Source organism: Ilyonectria robusta (assembly GCF_021365365.1).
Source record: "Ilyonectria robusta strain PMI_751 chromosome Unknown BGZ61scaffold_4, whole genome shotgun sequence".
NCBI lineage: Eukaryota > Fungi > Ascomycota > Sordariomycetes > Hypocreales > Nectriaceae > Ilyonectria > Ilyonectria robusta.
In genome coordinates this window covers 2,210,090-2,229,314 of record NW_025764438.1, presented here as the reverse complement: position 1 = coordinate 2,229,314, position 19,225 = coordinate 2,210,090, and the positions used below count along the sequence as shown (strand labels likewise).

Sequence of the window (19,225 nt, the reverse complement as noted above, 5' to 3'; positions counted from 1 at the left end):
GTCATGGAACAGCAGCACATCTCACCTCTCCCATCTCAGGCTCGGCGCTCGACCTGCCCTCTGGATATCGCCTGTAACATCGTCTAGCCTTCGCTTCGAGCTCGAGCTCGAGCTCGAGCTAGGGAGGGGTTCTCCACTGGAGCTGTGCCGATCAGGCTACGGGAATAATAACAGGCTAGAGGAGGCCTGCTCGGGAGCACGGTTACCGATGGGCCTTGGCGATCCAGTCACTTTGCTGCCTAAACTCCAGGAGTCCAGGGCCTGCAGGGCTTCAGCGGACACGGACGGACACGACTCCGAAGTGGAATCACGGCTTGTGACCAGAAACAAGGCCATTGCGGCCGTGGCGAGGCCGGTGCGTGGACCATGTCGTCCATTGTGCTGGTGATTCGCCAACGGCCGTCCATTATGGGCGGGCCAGTTTCCAGCTCAGTGGCCAACCAGCTTGCCCTTTGAGAATAGGCATCCCCCAAAAGATGTCGTCAGATGCACGTGCCAGAACACGTGCATGCTTCGCCAGTCGGCAATTCAACCCATCACATGACCTCGCGATGCGCCGAAACGCGCCCTGGTGCCTGCCCCGCTACCAGATCTTTGAAGCATCCCGCCAGACTCCTCCAAACACGACATCGCATTCGTCTTTCCAGTTGCCATCTCGCAAGACCTTCTCATCATTCGCCTTTAGGCATCCTACGCCTAGCCGTTCTTCTTTTCTTTGTCGACCTCAAATCGCCGCCAAAACTAGCCATGGCTGAGCAACTCTCTACCCCGCGAATCACCGCTTCCTACCTCGACAGCTTCGTCGGGCGCGTCGTCATGCTCGTCGGCAAGGTCACGCAGCTGCGAGGCGACCAGGCCACTCTAGACTCCGATGGAACCGTCACAGTGCTGCTGAACCGGGTAAGTGGCACTCGGCACCTTTAGTCTGATCCCGAAATCCGAGATCTCGGGACTCTGAACCACTTACAGCCGTGGAAGCGGTCCAGTGCATCCCTGACAATATGCCACGAATACTGACATCCGCTTAGGACGCCCATCTCGCCAATGGAAGTACTGTCCAGGTCATTGGCAAGGTCAATCCTGACCTCTCGATCAAAGTGCTGACTTCGAAGGACCTTGGAACTAACGTGGGTAAGTTTAAGTTTGACTCCTAAATTAGGCGGATCATCAAATTCTCGCGTCATTGTGCTTCTTAGCCCCGCCATCACGGAAACCCCTGTTGCGAATATTCATTCCCCTGAGCTTCCATTGGCTTTCCAGACCTTAGGGTCTTGGGCTGATGTTGTCGTGCCCTCCCTTCAACATTCTCACGTCTCTGATTCCCCCAGCTAACTTGTATTGCAGATTTCGGTCTCTATACCTCCGTCGTCGAGGCCACCCATCGACACAAGGGAATCTTTGTCTCGGACAATTGACTGGCTCAACCAGATCATGGCCGTTATGAGCCTTCACAACAGCCCCCTTACACTCCGCGGGTGGCCATGGTCTGGTCCTCACCCTCCATGACGCAACCGACTTCCGCCTCTCCTCCCGACGGCCAAGGCGCTCTCTCAAATTCCTGGTCTTCTGATTCTCGATACGATATCTCAAATTTAGTCACCCCGGATCCAATGTCCCCTCCAATACCACCTGTGCGAGAACTCCAGCGTCCGTCGTATCCCATGAGTGACGGCAGTCGACCATCCACTGCAGATTCGTTTTTGAGCTTCGTAACATCAAGCTCTGATCTAATAATTACACGTAACCCTCCCGTTAGTTCAGATTCGATGTCTCCCGCAATCTCACCAATAATCCCACCTGTGGCTTACTCCTCGGGAGAGGACCATCGACCATCCACCGCGGACTCATTCTCGACATTCTCAACATCGAGCTCTGATTTGATCTTCACACGCAACCACCCATTTGGATCCTCGACCACAACTCAGCTATTTTCGTCAGAGTCATCGCCTGTGGGACACGCCTTGCCTTCACCCCCCCAATACCATTTCTCCACGCAACCGGTCGAAGGCTCAGGCACCTCCCGGAGCATCCCCTCCGCTCAGCCCTACACCCCCTCGCAGCCCCTTGATTCCCAGGGCTTCTCCGTTTCTGAATCCTCCAGCATGCTTCCGTCGCCCCCCTTGACCCAACCACGAGAGGGCGACGACAGTTGGGACTATTCCACACAACCGAATAGCTCCCGATCTGTAGAACTCTATCCGGTTGTTGGTCACAGCCACTTTTCAAATCAATCTCACTCCGTCGCCTCCTCAGAGCCCGATGATTCTGAGCTCCTCGCCTCAGTCCTTGACGGCATTGCCCGTATCCATGTTACCATGGGAAGGGATCAAGCAGGACGATGGCGAATTAGGCGGACTGGGAATGAGGAATCATAGAATGCTCCCTTAAACCAGCAGAGCATCCTTCCTCGTCTTTACAATACCACATCGACAGCATTAAACATTCTCACAAAGTTATCCCCTCGGGTTTGCTTAGATGCGTGATTCAATTACGCCAAGGAAGCGATAACCAGGGGACGAACGCACTTTGCATGTCGCATACTGACATCGGAGAATTAGCTGGATCCATAGGGTTCTAAGAGTCCCTGCGCCGGAGAACATACATAGAAATGCTGTAAATAGTCCAAAAGCTTGGCGGTTCGTGATGTCAATCGCAGCCGGATAGAATGCGACTTGGGGTCGGCCAGAATGCAACTCAAGTGTACCACAAGTCAATGTGTGTAGCCACCAAGCAATCTGTCCTTTGGGGCTCAAAAGTATGGTCAATGATCCATCTCTCCGGCCCAATGGCAGGGTAATCCAAATTCACCTAATTAATATCCTACCTAGTAACAAAGCATCGCAACTTCACAACCTCGCCGTCTTGACCATCGCCAGCTTGCAGCTCTTGCCCATTATAATTACCGAGACTCCTCCAAATCAAACAGCTCCTGTGCTGCCATCCAAACCTCCACCGTGCTCAGACTCAACTCTCGCATCCTGTCCTCGCATCCCACACCCTTGACTCCTTCAACCAAGTCTTGAAGGCAAGGGGGAGGACTGTCTATGGGACCATCTGTCCGGCCAGGACCTCCATGAAGACACTTGCGAATTCGCGCCGTAATGACCCCGACATCTTCCGTTCTCCTAGAAGTATCGCTTTCGTGTGCGTCACTCACTTGTCGTCCAGTGCGTTGGTTCTCTCCTGATGAGTGTTGGCGTTGATAGACTGACTGACCATCCTCCTTGCCGCCTCCATCATGTACTGTCGAATTGCTTGCCGAACTTGAACCGTTGCTCTGACGATTCGCAGTGGCGGCCACTTCTCTCATGCCCCTCAGCCTTGCTGTAAACCTCTCAAACACTTTGACTCTGCGTTCTGCAGCCTCGGCCCTCTCCTTCCACGTCTGCGCCTCAATCATTGCTTGACGCAGTTGTTGGCTCATTGTTCCCACATCTGCGTTCTCTTGAACCTCCAGCTGCCTTCTCAGTTGGGCGGCTTCTTCCGTTTTGGCCTCTAGTTGGCGCTGGAGAATACGAATTTGCGTATGCAACATGGTCGTGCTACCAGGACGCGGTGTTGGTGTAGAAGTACTCTGGGGAAGAGAAAGAAACTCAGAATCTTGTTGGATGTTCGACGTGGATGACGAAGGTCGAAGCAAGTTGAGGTGTTGGGCAATGGGCGGGTGCTCCGGATGAGGAATCATGGTTCCCAAACTGGGGGGACTCTGTAGCGATGCCCCGTTCGACTCTAGATTGGGCTTCCTGATGGGGATGGGTTTTCGAAATAGCATTATCTGTGGCTTGTCTGGAAGAAAACCCTGATCTGGTTTCCCAACGTCCAGGGTTGACTCTTGTCGCAATGCCAGGTTCTCGTTCATTGAATTTCGCGCTTTCTGATCGAGTATGGTATTTGCCTGTTGGATTATGTTTCCTGACAAGTTTCGAGAATGTCGTTGATTCTGATCTGACAACGAAGGCATACGGACACTCTGCTGTGTCCAAACAGACCCAGATCTCGACGACCGAATGGATTTCTCGGGCGACGCTTGTGAATAGTGAGATATTAGACTCTGGGTTCTGCTTTGCGGCTCCGGTCGTGAGGGTAGTAGTTGCTTGGACTCTTCTCCTTCAAACATTGCTGCCATGGCTTTGACTGCTCCTCGCTTCTTCGCCACCTGGGCTACACTCGGCCTAGCAGGTGCCTTCTCAGGCGCCTTTGCAATGCCGCCCCATAGCTCAGACGCTTCGGCTGCCAATGGCCTGTGTGACTGAGATCCTCCGCTAGGGAAAGTATCAAATCGGTGGACTAGTTGGGCAGCTGCTTGAGACCCGTGAGAGTGTCTCATGCTAGTTGGGTGGAAGCTGTTGTTCTCTTGCTTGCCAGAATTACCGCTGAAGTTGAGATCCAGGCCTTCTATCTCCCCGAAGGTAGGCAGTGCTGGTGCTGGAGTTGCTGGCGAAACCTTCTAGGTCGCTGCCCCAGTTCCTGAAGGATCTTGGCCGCTTTGAGTGCTCTGTCCCGAAAGACCCGGCGGTATCCGCATCGCTGCATAAAATTCCTTTCGTGGTCTGTCAACGGACTTTCCAAAAGCTGAACCCTGAGATTGAGGGGACTTGCGAACCCTCGAACTCTGATCTATAGAGCTGAAGGATTTGCCTGTAGTCTGGTGCGGCTCAACCGAACTAACCGCTGATAGTCGTTTTCCACGGTTTGAGTCATGCTGGGAGCTCTCAGATTGGAAACTCGGCCGAGACGGTTCGGTAATGGATGAAGAGTCCGGGTAGCGTTCAGAATACGACAGTATCAATTTGTTAGAAGGAGTCTGGAATCCCGCCTTCACTCCATTTTGTTGAGCCTGAGAGTCCTCGATGCCAGCAAGCTTTTCATCTTGCTGATTTGAGAAAGAAAAGGATCGAGACGGCTTAGATTGCTCGTGTTCCTCGGTGTTCAAGACTTTTTGATCCAGGATCTGCGACCTATCTTTCCCTCCCTGCTTGGCCCTCTGTGCCTTTCTCCTCTCAATTGGTGTCGGCTCTGTGTTTGGTGTTCTGCCAACTACATTCTCCAAGTGAGTATGCGGCAATAGCTCATGCTGGGTTGATAAGTCAGTGTCATGCCTTTGTTTTGACGAAGTACGTGGAGGGATGACTTCGATGGACACCCTTGGGCTTTCAAACCCTGTCGTTTCTCTTCTCTTTCTCGCTGATGCCAGGGAAGGACGTTCATGAGACTCAACGGACCCTAGCTTCCGATCATGTTGTGATTGTGACACTCTCTGAGGAGTAGGGTCCGTCCATGAGTCCTCGTCAGTAATTTGGTCGGCATGTAGAATATGTAGGCTTGGGCGATGTCCTGATGCTTGGTTGTCGTTCACCAAAGTACTTCGTACCTGATGTGACTGTACCGGCTCACGAGATTCCTCGTCTACCGCGCTCTCCTCTGCCGTCGGACTCAAAACACCGATACTTGGTCTTGCGCCCAGTCGGTTCGAGGCCGAGCTCTTTCTCTTCGGTAGACGCTGCCGCCTCACGGCTAGTGTTGGCGTATCTGGCTCTGGGCTTCCATTGTTGACATTTTTGAAGAATTCTTCCTCTTCTCGCATGTCTCTCTTGTACGCGTTTTCTTGCTCCCAGTCGGGAGGCTTTCTGATGACAAACGACTCGGATGTAGACTGTTGCAACGACTCGGTTCGGAGACTGTCGAGGGAAGGGACTTCTCTCCCGCGTTGCATTCCCAATGACTTCATTTGTCGCACAATGTCTCTCCAGTTTGCTATGAGCATCTCAGTAATTCCATTCGCGATGAGAATCTTATTGACAGCGGGTGCTGTGATGCTTTTGAATTCGACGGCCTTGGACTTGCGACGGTCCCGACGGTGCTTGGGTGGGCTCAGGTGGAACAGTAGCAACCCCGAATCAGGTGTGGCCAACTTCATGGAGTAGCTGTCCAACAGGTCACCAAGAAGCAACGGTCCAAAGACGATTCCAAGGGCGCAGTATCCCATCAGGTCTCCTGTAGGAAGCGGCCGCCCCCCATCATCCTCTCTGGGAGCAACCTCAGCCACACGCCCAATCAAGCTGAGAAGTCCAAACACGGCACAAACGAGTTCTCTTCTGAATTGTGATTGAATCGTGGAGATGGCCAGTGCAATGAGTCGAGCCCGGACTTTGGTCTGCTTTGTTCGAGGGAATTCGGGATCGCCGTTGAGTTGAGAGTGGATCGCAACGAGGGCGTCAAAGATGTGGAGGGAGCCCAGAATACCTCCGGGTAGAATAGAGAGGAGGCGCTTGAATGTTGAGGCAACGTCGTGAACAGAGACCTGGATGTGCATTGGCAAGTTGGCACATCGAACAGTGCCAGCAATGTCAATACCCCCCTTTTCTGTATGGCAGTAGTAGTCAAAGAGGGTATTCACAACCCTCACGGACCCTGGAATGCGGAAGATGCCTCGAGTTGCAACATTCTGGGCGAGGTAATGGGCCGTGGCCCGCAGACAGGTCGGGAGGACGAGGGCAGACGGAGCATGCTCGGGCGGGAGATAGAAGACACTTTTGCCACTCAACCGAATCATTGACTGGATATCGACGGTTTTAGGAGTTTCGCGTCGAGGGTGTGCGAGGTTGTGGGCAAGGTCAGAGACACTTCGCTTGCTGCGACCCTCGAGGGTTCGTGGTCGTAGGACAGTCGGGGTTTGGCCGGAGGTGGATCGCAGGATTCGATAAAACCACCCTCGTTTTTGAGGGCTATGAGGTCCAGTTCCCTAGAAGGAATGTTAGGTTCTCGGTGATCAGGCTTGTCAGTTGGAGAACTCACAGCTTGCTTGAGGTCGAAGTCTTCAACCACCAAGACCCTCACGCCATGCTTTGTAAATCGTCAGTCTCGCCATCCCTACAGGAAATGCGGCTCCCATCCACACCTTTTTTGCCAGTCGGTTGTACTCTTGGACGAAGGCAGCCCTGTTTCCCACCTCATCCGTATCACTCAACAAGCCACGCTCGCCGCTACTTATCGTCCAAGTCCTGCTGGTGCGCATCTGCGGCCCTCTATTCGGAACATTTCGCATAGGGACGCTCTGCGGGAAGTTGAAGGACCCTGAGCTGACGGATGGAAGCATTCGGCGTGGAGGTATTGCCGTTGGAGCGGGTTGATTGCGGAGATTGTCGGAGCTCGCGAAGGGGTCCATGGTTGCCATCGAGATGCGCGGTCGGCGAACCGTCGCGTCCTAGACGACCTGAAGATGATGGAAGTAAATCTGCAACTAGACTATTTGCTCGGAGAGGGCAAGGTGTTGGGTTCGTAGGCAGGCGTTTAGAAAAGTAGCCAGGTTCACGTGTCAGAGCAGCGTGACTGTTGACGAGACAATGCTAGATCCATCGCGACTGACCACCAAGTTCTTGTAGCGAGGGAAGGAATACGATGACGTGAATATCTCCTAGGGGATGGTTTCCGTAAATATTATTGCCCTGGGCCGCAGATGCCGACAAACCTGATCAAACCTGCAGCGGCGAAAGAGGCACCGAAAGAGGGAGTAACAGTTTAGACCCAACGGATGGGAGAATAAAGATAGTGGTGATCTGTTGGAAACCGTGTCAGGAAGAAGTAAGGCTGTGCAGTCTGCAAGTTTCTTTTTTGTGGTTGAGGTTCGTGAATGGATGACGTGGGTGAGCAGCTGTCGTCAGAATGCAACCCGCCAGCGAGGAGCACGCCTCTCGGCACCTGACCAAACCACGAGGCGGCCACCCGGTTTCTGAGGCACCTTCTGAGGCACCTCGTAGTGGATACTCCGCCTCGTTGCCAATGACGGAGGGGGAACACCTGAAGGAGAAAGAGATGAATAGAGTGTGTGCGACAGTGGCCATGGATGTGTTGACTGTGTGACACCACAAGCCCATTAACAGCGTCTTGGTTCAAGCACGGCTATCAACGCATGTAACCAAACGGAGTCACAGCAGACCTGTCAAAGTGACTTTGGAGAGCTGGGTTGCAACGGAAAACGAACATGAGCCAAAGGGAAGAGGGAAGCATTATTGGCACGCCTCTGTAGCAACAGCAATCCTCAGCGTGACATCGGGCGGCCACCGCCCACCACCGGCAGTCTATAATGAAAGAACAAACTATACAACACCATGGTATTCCACCCATAGATCCCGATACGCCATTTAGATGCATCCCCGCGTTACCCTGACTGTGCCATCCCTTCTTCATAAGGAAATCCCTTCCTTGGTCGCGGGCAATTGCAATCATGGGCGTCGTCATGTTTTGAGTCATGGACATGAACCCGTCATGACCAGTTGGACGTGTCCTCTACGCCGGACAGCAAGACGTACTTGAGGACGTCTGATAGCGAGATGATTCCCTTGAGCTTGTTGTCGTCGTCGACCACAATCAGTCTGTGCACCCTGCTCTTACGGATAGTGTCGAAGATAGAGTCCATGCGGTCGTTCTCGCCACAGGTGTAAATACCAGGGCTCTCGTCAGGACGCTTGCACAGGGCCTCGCCTACGGAGGCGTCGAGCTCTTCGTACATGCCTCCCTTGATGCAGGGGATGACGTCGACAGCCTCGAAAACGTTGAGCACCCTGTTCTCGTTGTCGACAATGGGGATGCAGCTGATGTTGTGGTCGACCATGAGATGAACAACGTCGAGGACGGAGCTACTCATGCGAGCCGTGGCAAGCTTGGAGTAGGTGCCGAGGCCGATATCGCGGACCGTCTTCTTCAGCAGGACTGTGTTATGCTCGTTGTTGACGGCGATGAACTTGAGGATACGGTACTGAGTGATGACAGAGACCACCATCTCCTTGTTCGTTTCACTATCCACATCGACGAGGGGGATTCGGCGGGCGCGGGTCTTGAGCATACGGCGACATGCTTCGAAGAGGGGTCTGGAGGGGTGAACGGAGACTGTCTCTATGGGGACGGCCCCGATGGCCTTTTCAATGTCTAATACGGCGGTTAGCCAAGGGATAGCCAAATAGTGTGCAGACAGGGCCGTACTAACCTCGTAGGCTATTGAGCCGGAACTGCTCGAGTTTGCTGATCTCGTCAGGGTACTGGCAGTAGTACTGGATGACATTGATAAAGTCGGTGCTGGTCAAGATGCCGGCAAAGCGAGCGGTGCGCGAGTCCCAGAGAGGGGCCGACACGATTGCTGGTCCAAGTATTAGCATTGGCACCGGGTACCGGCTGGCAGGTACCATTGCCTGAGTGGCCAGGGACCTGGATGGACGTACAGTTCTGAATCAGGATGTTGAGACTCTTCTTGATGAGCAGGTCGGTATCGAGAACGATAAGGCGGAAAGAGAGGGGCAAGACATCGTAGCTGGTGCGAACTTTGAGGAAATCGCGAATCGCATTCTAGAAGAAGAGGAGATGACGGTTAGCTACTGGGATTGTATCCGAACGGGCAAGATTGCAATGATTGTCCTCGGTGGTGATCGAGGAGCGCAGGCGACCCCGCGCACGCGGCCGTAATGAGCCCACAGCGACCGAGGGCGAAAGCGGCGGGCGCATCACGGACGGGCGGGCGGGCGGGCGGCAGGATGCACTCGAGAAGCGCGGGGGAATCGACAGTGAGAGACGCCGGGCGCGGCAGAGCAAAGGAAGGAGGGAGAGAATGAACATACCAGACCCTGCAGCTGGTCTTTGTCCAGAGGGCTCAGAGGCTTGGGCTCGCTGGGCGCCATTGCGCTCCGGGTGGACGTCTTGGGGCGGAGACGGAGGTAGGATGACGGAGCGACAAAGTGAGGGACATGGCCTTGGGCGCCCGCGGTCGTGGTGGAGGATGTGGTGTCGGCAGTGGTGTCTGTGGAGGCGGAGGCACTGGAAGCGGCCCAGGTGGCCCAGGTGGATGTAGTGGTAGACGCCCGCCCCCGGCGTGGAGTCGGCCCATCGTTGTTAGCCACTGCCTCTGTGGAGGGAGCAGCAGCAGGGCCACCAAACTGGAGCAGCTTGATGCCACTTCCACCACCAACTGCTGCGGACGCCGTTGCAACGCCGCCATTGTTATTGGGATATCCCCCTGCGACCCCTGCGGCGTAATACCCGCTGTTGTTGACCCGCGAGATGCCTCCCACCGCCGTCGTGGTGTCCATCATGGCCGACGCCGACGCCGACGCCGACGACGACGTCATGTAGTCGCTGGGCCTGGACCAGTTGTCCGCCGGCACGGGTATTCGCATGGGCAGCGTACCACCGGTTGCGGCGTCAGTTCGAGACCGCCGCCGTTGGATGACTGGAGCACTTCCCTGATCGCCCTGCTGCTGCGGGACTCCCAGCTGGGCATCGCCTTCACCTCGCCTGCCGCCAATGCCGCCGCCGTGGTCGTCGTCTCGGTCCGTCGTGAGGGTGGCGCCGTCCGCCTCGGAGAGAGGCCCCCCTCGCACAGCCTGTGGATTTCCCTCCATTCCAAGACCTGAGCTGCTTCTGGTCTGCACAACCCCGCCCGTGTGCCGTGCTTCGTTCTGTCAGGAGCCGTCCGTTCACCTCGAGTTTCCCTTGATGATCCCGTCCGGGAAAAGAAAAGAGAAAGAAATGAAGTGGAAATGGGTTGGCGACTGACGGGGGCGGGCCAGATCGTCGAAATCCCCTGTAGGAGGGGCAGAAGGCGAGAGAGGGACGGTGACGTTGTGAAGTGGGCGGGTTTGGAAAACGCGAGCGGAAAGGATGGAAAGGCCAGCGAGATGGGATGCTGATTCTCCCCTCCAAATCCCTCGGCTAGGATGGATCAATTATTTATTATTAAGACAAGTTTCGTTTTCGAGGCACCAAACAAGCCGCCCTCCCTCCTCCCCGACTGAGGTGCAATCAGCGTCACTGATAACCTTGGAAATATGATAAGACATCCGGCCCAACACCTAACGCCGCCAACGCCAACACCAACGCAACCACAGCTGAACACCGAATGCGCACCCCCCCTGGCCCCCAGACACCGTCATGGATCTGATCTACGCCGCCGAGCTCGGGCGTCTTGGCGGCCAGCGTCGTCGGTCTTTCGGGAGAGTCTTCCGCCAGTTGCCTCGTATTAGACTGGACATGTTTTGGATTTCCATTGCATGTACGCCCCTACCCGACGAGGAATGTGCCAGACCTTCTCATCTAGGCCACCCACATCCTTTCTCATTCTATGTTTTACGGTCTACGCATCTGTACTTCCTACCGAGTTGGCATTGGCTTATCGTCGTCGAGGCATTGGAGAGACTCGTCGTCATACGTCACCAGCCATGAGCTACACTTATATGGCGCAACTAGACATTCACTCAGTCGATTCGGACAGAAAGGCAGCCATCTCAACATTTGAGACCCTTCCTTTCGACCCTCTTTTTGTAGAGCATATGGTTGGTGACACCCATTTGTCGTTGCCCAGCCTAGTTCACCCCTCCCTTCGGATCGACAAATATGGATCGCATGGATGTCACTGTCGCCCGAACGGCTCGTTGTGTTTGCAATACAAGGCATAAGCATCAAGTATACCTTGGCTGCCACGTTTTTGGGGCGCATTGCGGTTGTTGGCCATGTTGCACTCGGTTTAACAAAGGTCCTTGGAGGCGCTCATCTTCGTAGCACTGGTGCCCGTCCTGGCATATCTCGACTCACATGTCTTGGAGGAAGGCCTGTGCTGCCTGAAACCGCCAGATATTTGGAGGCGTAAACTTGCCCGAAGAAGGCTGGGATGTCACACACACCACCACCGTCGTGTGTTCAGTCAACCATTTGGGGATGGGGAACAGCCTCGTGCCCACGTCCTAATAAAACGACGAGAGGCTGTGGTCGTAACGGCTGACGCATGGTGCATCCCTCCCAACTTGGAGTGGCAACTGAGTAGGCATCGACAACTGAATGCTGAGCCGGCAGTTCACGCCCTACGTAGGGGGTGTCATCATAAGTGCAACAAATATTGATCTTGGTGGCGGGACCGCAGCACACGAACCGGTCGAGATGGTGTGCCCAGCCAGAGATTGTCAGACTCAGGCCAAGTCTTGCTGGATGCAGACGAGGCGTGCCGACAGTGCCCGCTGTGAGCTGACAAAGGCCCGCAACCTGGAACAATGGAGATGAGCATGAGTCCATGTATGCACCATCACCGCAGATCGTCTCTCCGTTCCAGCGTCACATGCAACTGGCGGTCACGGAGGGTATCAGTGAGCGAGAGCTGTCCCTTTTGGGATTTGTCCTGGGGAATGTAGTATTTTGAGAAACCAATGCTTATGCGTATTGCTTTTCGCACACATAACTATATCCATAATCATACTAACAAGCATACCATATCCTCCTAGAGTAGTTTAGAAGATAATTTTTTAAAGACTAATATTTAGTATTTACGTTTTTATAGTAATAATAAGGTCTAGTTTAATAAGAACGGCAGGCATTTAGTACCTTGGCCAAACTGATGCTTCAGTACCTTACCTAAAGAAGCTTGCACCCGTGTGCGAATACAATATTCTCGTGTCAGGCATCCGGTTTCCTGTGCTACCACTCGAGAAGTTGGTCGTCGTGACTGACCAACCCCTAGCGCCACAAGCTTGGACTGCCTAGGAAGCTCTCGCGGGAGGCAGCTGTGAGTTTGGATAGCCTGGACTAAAGTTTAAGAGGCACTTGCCAATACCCGGGTCCTTGTCTCCAACGGAAGTTTGTCGACCAACGGACAGGGCCGTACAACATATTTGCTCGCGGGAAGTGACTGGAATGGAACCATTGCTCTTGAAGGAGCTGTCCGTCGGATTCCAGGGAGGAGCCGGTGAACTGGTCGTGGCCCAGAGCGAGAAGGATGCCCCAGCTCTCGATACGCAGACCCACTGCAGCTCACTGCAGCAACTGGAGCACCCTGCGTCAACTCCACTACAATGACCCGCGTAGCGCACCACAGCGCGCACGCAGAAGCAAAATCATAGCGCTACATCGTTGCTAGCGCCTTGTACGGTGGGTCCCCTCAAATCGTGGCTCCCCTCGTGAGGTCACCGGGGTGGTACCTTCGAAGCGCTGAGAAATACCTCGCCCTCAGTGGCTCCCCGCAGTCCATCCCACGTACCCGGGAGAGCCCCAGCGTACCCAGAATGTACCTGAGGCGGCGCTAGGCCGGTACCTTGCTTGAGCTCCGACTCTCTTCGCAGTCTGCTCCGGTCCTGAGGTTGCCCGTTGCCCTGCTTCTTCGTACCCGTGCGTCTCGTTATTCCCCAACGCAGACCAATCCGTCCTCCTCTCCATCACTCTCTTCCCCTTCCTCATCCAGGCGTCGTCCCGCTTCCGCCCACGACCTCGCATCCGCCGTCGATTGGTTCCGAGCCCTTTTTCGCTCTCTATCCCTGTGTCGGACGCCGAGCTCAGCCTCCTTCCGCGGCTGCTGCACCCAGCAACCCTGCCCCGATATTCGTAATTCGAGACTCGCCCCCGAGACGCCCCGTTGCTGTGACGTTATTTCCGCTCCGCAGCTTCGTCAACAACAAACCGTCCCGATTCCAACAAACCCACCCGCGTCTCATCCTCGAGCCACGCCTGCGAGTCCGACGCCGACGTCGACACCCACGTCGATTCCCGCCGCTGCCGACGACCAAGACAACTTCCCGGCGACACCAGCGGCGCTGAGCCCTTCGTCACGGCCATGGGTGTCTCCTGCTCGACATGCTGTGGAGGTTAGTGATGATTCAGACGCCACCCGCCATCCTGCCCGCATCGACTGCAGACTTGATGGACCTGGAGCTGATGCATCTGTAGGACGATCTCGCGATGGCCTCTACGAGCCTGTACTTGCCGATAGCGAGCGGGAGGCCGTTGCCGACCTGCTGCAGTACCTGGAGAACGTTTGTGACCCCTCGCAGTAGACCTAATCGTGCCAATTACCAAGCTGACACCGCAGCAGCGTGGCGAAACCGACTTCTTCTCGGGCGAACCTCTCCGAGCTTTGAGCACATTGGTCTTCTCAGAGAACATCGATCTCCAACGCAGTGCCAGCTTGACGTTTGCCGAGATTACCGAGCGAGGTATGTAAAGAGGAAGAGTGGCGGTAGAGGCAGATGGGCAGATACTTCTTCACCCAACCTTAGACCCATCTTGCCTACCCTCTCTATCATCATAGTATGCTGACCGCTTTTTTCTATAGATGTCCGGGAAGTTGATCGCGATACCCTCGAGCCCATCCTCTTTCTGCTTCAGAGCCCCGATATCGAGGTCCAAAGGGCGGCCAGCGCCGCCCTGGGAAACTTGGCAGTTGATAGTACGTCCACGAATGATGCTGCTATCTATGTTCAACAAGACTGACCTAGACCGTGTAGCGGAGAACAAGGTCCTGATTGTGCAGCTTGGTGGCCTAACCCCATTGATCCGCCAAATGATGTCACCCAACGTCGAGGTTCAGTGCAACGCCGTGGGATGTATCACGAACTTGGCCACCCATGAGGAAAACAAGGCCAAGATCGCTCGATCTGGTGCTCTTGGTCCCCTTACCAGGCTCGCCAAATCCCGCGACATGCGGGTTCAGAGGAACGCAACTGGTGCTCTGCTCAACATGACACACTCTGGTAAATTGAGCTCTGGGCAACTTGTCTTGAGTAGGAAGCTAACAAAGGGCCAGATGAGAACCGACAGCAACTCGTAAACGCCGGAGCTATCCCGGTCCTCGTTCAGCTACTCTCCTCGCCCGATGTCGATGTTCAATACTACTGCACCACCGCCCTCAGCAACATCGCCGTCGATGCCAGCAACCGACGGAAACTGGCGCAGTCCGAGCCTAAGCTGGTCCAGTCCTTGGTCAACTTGATGGACTCGACTTCTCCCAAGGTCCAGTGCCAGGCAGCTCTTGCCCTCCGAAACCTTGCTTCCGATGAGAAGTACCAGCTCGATATCGTGAGAGCCAACGGCCTCCACCCACTCCTCCGCCTCCTGCAGTCCTCCTACCTGCCTCTCATTCTCTCCGCGGTTGCCTGCATTCGAAACATTTCTATCCACCCGATGAACGAGTCCCCCATCATCGAGACCAACTTCCTCAAGCCCCTCGTCGACCTCCTTGGATCCACCGACAACGAGGAGATCCAATGCCACGCCATCTCGACACTCCGAAACCTGGCAGCCAGCTCGGACCGCAACAAGGCCCTCGTTTTAGATGCTGGCGCCGTGCAGAAGTGCAAGCAACTCGTTTTGGATGTTCCTGTCACAGTCCAATCGGAGATGACGGCTGCCATTGCGGTCCTCGCTCTGAGTGATGACCTGAAGTCGCATTTGCTGAACCTCGGCGTGTGCAGTGTCTTGATCCCCCTGACACACTCGCCCAGTATCGAGGTCCAAGGCAACAGCGCTGCTGCCCTTGGTAACCTGTCCTCTAAAGGTAAGCTCCCTCCCTACATTTACGCATGACAGACTCTGACCGACGACAATAGTTGGCGACTACTCCATTTTCGTGCAAAACTGGACTGAGCCCAACGGTGGCATTCATGGCTACCTCTGCCGCTTCCTGCAATCGGGCGACGCCACCTTCCAGCACATTGCCGTCTGGACGCTGCTGCAGCTATTCGAGTCCGAGGATAAGACCCTAATTGGACTCATCGGCAAGGCAGAGGACATCATCGAGCACATCCGAACCATTGCGAACCGCCAGATCGAGCCCGAGAACGAATTCGAGGACGAGGACGAGGGTGAGGTGGTTAACTTGGCCCAGCGCTGCCTTGAGCTCCTGGGACAGAGCATGTCGAAGGCTCATATTGAGGGCTAAGGGTTCACAGCCGGTAGGCACTTGAATCCCGCTCCAAGTTGGAGCAGTTCATCATTTTCTCGAAAAAGCGAAGCGTTTAGGGGGATGTTGCAGTACGGCACGGCAGGCGGAAAGGTGTTGAAGGCGTCTTGAACTTTCTCCAAGACTTGTTGCTTGGTTTTTTTACCGGGATAATTGTGTTTCTACTACATGGAGGCTTGCATTGCTCTTGTTGGAGCTGTTATATTTCTTGCTTTTCTCCTATTCCAACTACGACATTCGACGGACGAAGCACGCTTGCCGGGACCCCTGGCGAGGGGGGCGGTGTCAAGGCATGAAGCAGGAGGACCACTGGCATTTCTTTTTTTCTTTGTAACGAAGCATTTGCGGCGGATATGTAGCCGCTGGGGTTACCTTATCAATGAATGGCTAAGCGGGAGGAGGGGCTATTTTTGAGGGTGGACATGGATGCGAGCAGATGTAATTAGACAACGGACGCTGATAGTTTCTATACCCTCGCAAGATGTCATATTGTACACTGGGTCTTCATTCGTATTAAAGCAGTGCGGCATGTGTCTAATATACATGATTTTACATGGCCATAGCCAGGTTCACAATTCTTAGTCGACCTTCTCCAGCCCATTCTTCATCCACTTCCGCTCGTTCCAAGGGAGGACTTTGGCAATGGTGGTACCAGAGATGAGAGCCAGTGGCAGGGGACCAAAGTGTCTTGAGTCGCGAGAGGCAGGGAGATTGTCTCCTGACACCCAGCAATGACCCTGTGGGATCTGAATGTTGAAAGTGTGTTAGTTGGGAGTTGGGAGTGTGGTTTTCTTGCATATGGATACGTCCACGTGGAGAATGGACATAACAATGCGACATTAGAGGCAGTAAGAGGAGTCAACCGTACCTGGATCATCAATTCCTCGCCCGGATCACCCGGAGTTCCGACAGATACATAATCGCCAGGCATGCCTATAATGCGCTTGACTCCCCATTGGTTGGAGAAGACGGGAATGCGGTAGACGACGAGGTCACCGATGCCGACGCCGCGGCCACAGCGACGAGTGTTGTCGCAGAGGATCCAATCGCCATCAACAGTGAATGTGGGCAACATGGACGGGCCCTGAGCCGGACTGATGTTGTAGCCGTGCGAGAGGCCGAGGTGGATGAGGCAGGTCGCCTTGAGGAACGAGACGGAGGTGCGCACGGGGTGGCGTGCGAAGTGGAAGAAGGGCATTTTGGGTGGTTCAGACCCCTCGCAGGGGACAGGCCCAATGAGAGGGATGGTCTATGTCTGCGCCGGTAGTGTCATGTCACTCATAAGTGCACATGAAAGAGGCTGCGAGCGAGGCTAATAGGAATGGTCGACGCGAGGTTTAAGCTGTTCTCTGGTGTGTTAAGCTTGGAGCAAGGGTCTCGTGAGCATTCAGTGCGTTGATTGGCCGGGCCCAAGCTGTCCCGCAGTGACGACCTTCTGCCGACGCCGGCCGCCCGCCTCGAGCAAGCCTCACGACCTCACGTTTCGAAACATCAGGTGCCACTGCTGGGCCTTCTTTGCGTCTCCCGACTCCGATTGTCGAAATACAGCCCGAAAACCCCCGGCTACCATCATGAGCAGCCTGTCGTGCTTCAACAACTCCCGTCGGGCGCTGTACCGGGTCTTCGTTTCCCCTCTCGAGCGCCGGGAAGCTTCCCTGCAGCGCCAACTGCTTCCCCTCGTCCACGGCCACGCCAGCCCGGCCGCTCGGTCGCCCAGCATTCATGGCCTGCACCAGTCCAGGTCGTTCGTGGCATCGGCCTCCCGATTGAAATCCCTCCGGCCAGCCCTTGAGCCTCGAGTCGTCGACGACGACGACCGCGGCTTCGACAAGCGCTACACCACCAAGGAGGACGTCACCAAGTCCGGCCGCGACCGCTATCCGCAGGACCACGAGATCACCGACCCCAAGATCATGGTTCTCGACAACGGCAACTTCGACGGCCCGCTTCTCACACGCCACGTACTCACACGGCTGGACGACGGCGAGTCGCTGCGGATGGTGAACCCCTACGTGCCGGCCAAGCCCAAGGACGGCATCCCCGCGCAGTACGCCGTGTGCAAGGTGGTCAACAAGAAGGAGGAGTACGAGCGCCAGCGCGAGGCCAAGGAGCGCCGCCGCGTGTCCAAGGCCACCTCGGCCAAGAGCAAGGAGCTGGAGCTCAACTGGGCCATTGGCGACCACGACATGCAGACCAAGATGCGCCAGCTCAGCAACTTCCTCTCCAAGGGCATGCGCGTCGAGGTCATCCTCGGCAAGAAGAAGAACAGCCGCAAGGTTGACGATGCCGAGGCCGGCGAGGTGCTGGACAAGGTCAAGAAGGGCGTCGAGGAGGTGGGCGCCAGGGAGTACAAGCCCATGAATGGTCACGTCAATAAGACACTGCGACTTTACCTTGAGGGCGTGTCGAAATAATCTGTCCAGTTTCTTCAGGTGCAGTGGTTTGACAAATTAAAGGTACCGTACTGGAGAAGACAGCTGTGGTGATATATGTATCAATAGTATATACTCTGGGTATCTCTGCCAAATAGGCGAGTCTACAACCTAGGTAGCAAAAGAAAGAAACCAAGGCCAATCATTCATCAGGCCGCATACATAACCCGTATCCCTCTAAAAGGCAATGACCCGAATTTTGCACACCCAAACTCCGACCCCAATCCCGTTTACGTAGCATCGCAAGTGTCGCAACTGTTCAGAGAATTTCGTCATCATCATCCATAGGCAACGGCACAGCAGCTGCTGGCACAGGAGCAGCCACAGCGGGTGCTGTCACTGCGTCTCCGTTTGCGCCGCCCATGTCCTCGTCCGTCTCCCACCCATCACCACCCTCAGCCTCCTTCAGCTCCTTTTCGCGCTGCTCCTCAGCCTCGGCAATCCTGTTGATATCCTCCCACGCCTTGCTGCGCTGCTTGACGCTGCGCCCGCGGTCAATGCTCTTTTCGACCTTGTGGTAGGTGCGCTCGATGACGGCCTCGGCCATCTCGAGGCCCTTCTCGTGGCGCCGGCGCGCCCGGGCAGACATTTGGCTCTTGCGCCCGCTCTTGGACTTCTTCTGCACGCCCGCGGACTGGTGCACGGCGAGCACCGAGGGCCGCGTGGTGGCGCTGGTGCTGGAGGGCGGCCTGACGTCCTTTAGCGACTTGTCGGTGTCGATGCCGGGGGAGGTGGCGCGGCGGGCGGCGCGGGAGCGGCCGGAGGGTCCTAGGAGAATTGTTAGAGGGGGAAGTTAAACTACAGAGCGAGGCAAGCGTGACTGGGAGAAAATTACCCTTCTTCTTGGCCATTTTTGCGGTCTTGGAGATTTTGCAGGACGGGGGATGTTTGGTGGTAATGTCGAATCGGTGACGGCTTGGTGGGGGTGGAGGATTTGGAAATTTTGGTGTACTTTACCCCACAGCGGTGCGATAGCGATAAGCTCACCGAGGCTCACCGGGGATTGGTTTCCGGGAAGGTGCCGCTAGTCTCCCTCCCGCCATAAGTAGTTCGTACCCGCCTGTGCTTCATTCGTCGGCGAACGCGACGA

At 55.4% G+C, this 19,225-nt stretch overlaps 10 protein-coding genes across 10 annotated transcripts; 6 read left to right on the top strand and 4 right to left on the bottom strand.

The window, feature by feature from the left end:
- Positions 1 to 747: 747 nt before the first annotated feature.
- On the top strand, positions 748 to 1,415 carry BGZ61DRAFT_529228 (replication factor A protein 3; the record flags this gene model as incomplete). The annotated part of the gene is made up of 3 exons (XM_046253370.1): positions 748 to 900; positions 1,029 to 1,131; positions 1,345 to 1,415. The coding sequence occupies 3 exons, from the start codon at positions 748 to 750 to the stop codon at positions 1,413 to 1,415; spliced, it is 327 nt and encodes a 108-aa protein (XP_046108805.1).
- BGZ61DRAFT_169262 (uncharacterized protein) lies at positions 1,336 to 2,566 on the top strand. The gene has a single exon (XM_046237566.1). It carries the CDS (start codon positions 1,482 to 1,484, stop codon positions 2,373 to 2,375), a length of 894 nt encoding a protein of 297 aa, XP_046108804.1. The 5' UTR covers positions 1,336 to 1,481; the 3' UTR covers positions 2,376 to 2,566.
- On the bottom strand, positions 2,567 to 7,602 carry BGZ61DRAFT_566257 (uncharacterized protein). Its single transcript, XM_046255922.1, has 4 exons — positions 6,899 to 7,602; positions 6,796 to 6,843; positions 4,563 to 6,742; positions 2,567 to 4,373 (listed from the first exon to the last, which is right to left on the bottom strand). The coding sequence occupies exons 1-4, from the start codon at positions 7,172 to 7,174 to the stop codon at positions 2,900 to 2,902; spliced, it is 3,978 nt and encodes a 1,325-aa protein (XP_046108803.1). The 5' UTR covers positions 7,175 to 7,602; the 3' UTR covers positions 2,567 to 2,899.
- Positions 7,603 to 8,263: 661 nt separating this feature from the next.
- BGZ61DRAFT_344529 (uncharacterized protein) lies at positions 8,264 to 10,076 on the bottom strand (the record flags this gene model as incomplete). The annotated part of the gene is made up of 4 exons (XM_046239706.1): positions 8,264 to 8,925; positions 8,984 to 9,133; positions 9,216 to 9,339; positions 9,609 to 10,076. 4 exons carry the CDS (start codon positions 10,074 to 10,076, stop codon positions 8,264 to 8,266), a joined length of 1,404 nt encoding a protein of 467 aa, XP_046108802.1.
- An 851-nt stretch (positions 10,077 to 10,927) lies between these two features.
- Positions 10,928 to 11,631, top strand: BGZ61DRAFT_169241 (uncharacterized protein). Its single transcript, XM_046237565.1, has one exon. It carries the CDS (start codon positions 11,037 to 11,039, stop codon positions 11,439 to 11,441), a length of 405 nt encoding a protein of 134 aa, XP_046108801.1. The 5' UTR covers positions 10,928 to 11,036; the 3' UTR covers positions 11,442 to 11,631.
- Positions 11,632 to 13,166: 1,535 nt separating this feature from the next.
- Positions 13,167 to 15,777, top strand: BGZ61DRAFT_169170 (armadillo-type protein). The gene is made up of 7 exons (XM_046237564.1): positions 13,167 to 13,610; positions 13,693 to 13,778; positions 13,838 to 13,958; positions 14,078 to 14,191; positions 14,250 to 14,495; positions 14,549 to 15,298; positions 15,351 to 15,777. Exons 1-7 carry the CDS (start codon positions 13,580 to 13,582, stop codon positions 15,680 to 15,682), a joined length of 1,680 nt encoding a protein of 559 aa, XP_046108800.1. The 5' UTR covers positions 13,167 to 13,579; the 3' UTR covers positions 15,683 to 15,777.
- BGZ61DRAFT_169165 (uncharacterized protein) lies at positions 15,765 to 16,199 on the top strand. Its single transcript, XM_046237563.1, has one exon. The coding sequence runs from the start codon at positions 15,872 to 15,874 to the stop codon at positions 16,115 to 16,117; it is 246 nt and encodes an 81-aa protein (XP_046108799.1). The 5' UTR covers positions 15,765 to 15,871; the 3' UTR covers positions 16,118 to 16,199.
- Positions 16,200 to 16,281: 82 nt separating this feature from the next.
- BGZ61DRAFT_345166 (peptidase S24/S26A/S26B/S26C) lies at positions 16,282 to 16,901 on the bottom strand (the record flags this gene model as incomplete). The annotated part of the gene is made up of 2 exons (XM_046239760.1): positions 16,282 to 16,449; positions 16,572 to 16,901. 2 exons carry the CDS (start codon positions 16,899 to 16,901, stop codon positions 16,282 to 16,284), a joined length of 498 nt encoding a protein of 165 aa, XP_046108798.1.
- Positions 16,902 to 17,174: 273 nt separating this feature from the next.
- On the top strand, positions 17,175 to 18,189 carry BGZ61DRAFT_445694 (translation initiation factor IF-3). Its single transcript, XM_046245115.1, has one exon. It carries the CDS (start codon positions 17,275 to 17,277, stop codon positions 18,115 to 18,117), a length of 843 nt encoding a protein of 280 aa, XP_046108797.1. The 5' UTR covers positions 17,175 to 17,274; the 3' UTR covers positions 18,118 to 18,189.
- On the bottom strand, positions 18,190 to 19,157 carry BGZ61DRAFT_445692 (Alb1-domain-containing protein). The gene is made up of 2 exons (XM_046245114.1): positions 18,971 to 19,157; positions 18,190 to 18,903 (listed from the first exon to the last, which is right to left on the bottom strand). The coding sequence occupies exons 1-2, from the start codon at positions 18,984 to 18,986 to the stop codon at positions 18,395 to 18,397; spliced, it is 525 nt and encodes a 174-aa protein (XP_046108796.1). The 5' UTR covers positions 18,987 to 19,157; the 3' UTR covers positions 18,190 to 18,394.
- Between the last annotated feature and the right edge of the window lie 68 nt (positions 19,158 to 19,225).

What these genes read in the sequence shown, in the direction of transcription:
- BGZ61DRAFT_169262 (XM_046237566.1), top strand. Translation starts at nt 1,482, where the DNA reads ATGGTCTGGTCCTCACCCTCCATGACGCAACCGACTTCCGCCTCTCCT.
- BGZ61DRAFT_566257 (XM_046255922.1), bottom strand. Translation starts at nt 7,174, where the DNA reads ATGGCAACCATGGACCCCTTCGCGAGCTCCGACAATCTCCGCAATCAA. An exon ending in ACAACCGACTGGCAAAAAAG is followed by an intron (nt 6,844 to 6,898) that starts GTGTGGATGGGA and finishes CGATTTACAAAG; the next exon opens with CATGGCGTGAGGGTCTTGGT. An exon ending in ACTTCGACCTCAAGCAAGCT is followed by an intron (nt 6,743 to 6,795) that starts GTGAGTTCTCCA and finishes CATTCCTTCTAG; the next exon opens with GGAACTGGACCTCATAGCCC.
- BGZ61DRAFT_169241 (XM_046237565.1), top strand. Translation starts at nt 11,037, where the DNA reads ATGTACGCCCCTACCCGACGAGGAATGTGCCAGACCTTCTCATCTAGG.
- BGZ61DRAFT_169170 (XM_046237564.1), top strand. Translation starts at nt 13,580, where the DNA reads ATGGGTGTCTCCTGCTCGACATGCTGTGGAG. An exon ending in TGCCGAGATTACCGAGCGAG is followed by an intron (nt 13,959 to 14,077) that starts GTATGTAAAGAG and finishes TTTTTTCTATAG; the next exon opens with ATGTCCGGGAAGTTGATCGC. An exon ending in GCTCAACATGACACACTCTG is followed by an intron (nt 14,496 to 14,548) that starts GTAAATTGAGCT and finishes ACAAAGGGCCAG; the next exon opens with ATGAGAACCGACAGCAACTC.
- BGZ61DRAFT_169165 (XM_046237563.1), top strand. Translation starts at nt 15,872, where the DNA reads ATGGAGGCTTGCATTGCTCTTGTTGGAGCTGTTATATTTCTTGCTTTT.
- BGZ61DRAFT_445694 (XM_046245115.1), top strand. Translation starts at nt 17,275, where the DNA reads ATGAGCAGCCTGTCGTGCTTCAACAACTCCCGTCGGGCGCTGTACCGG.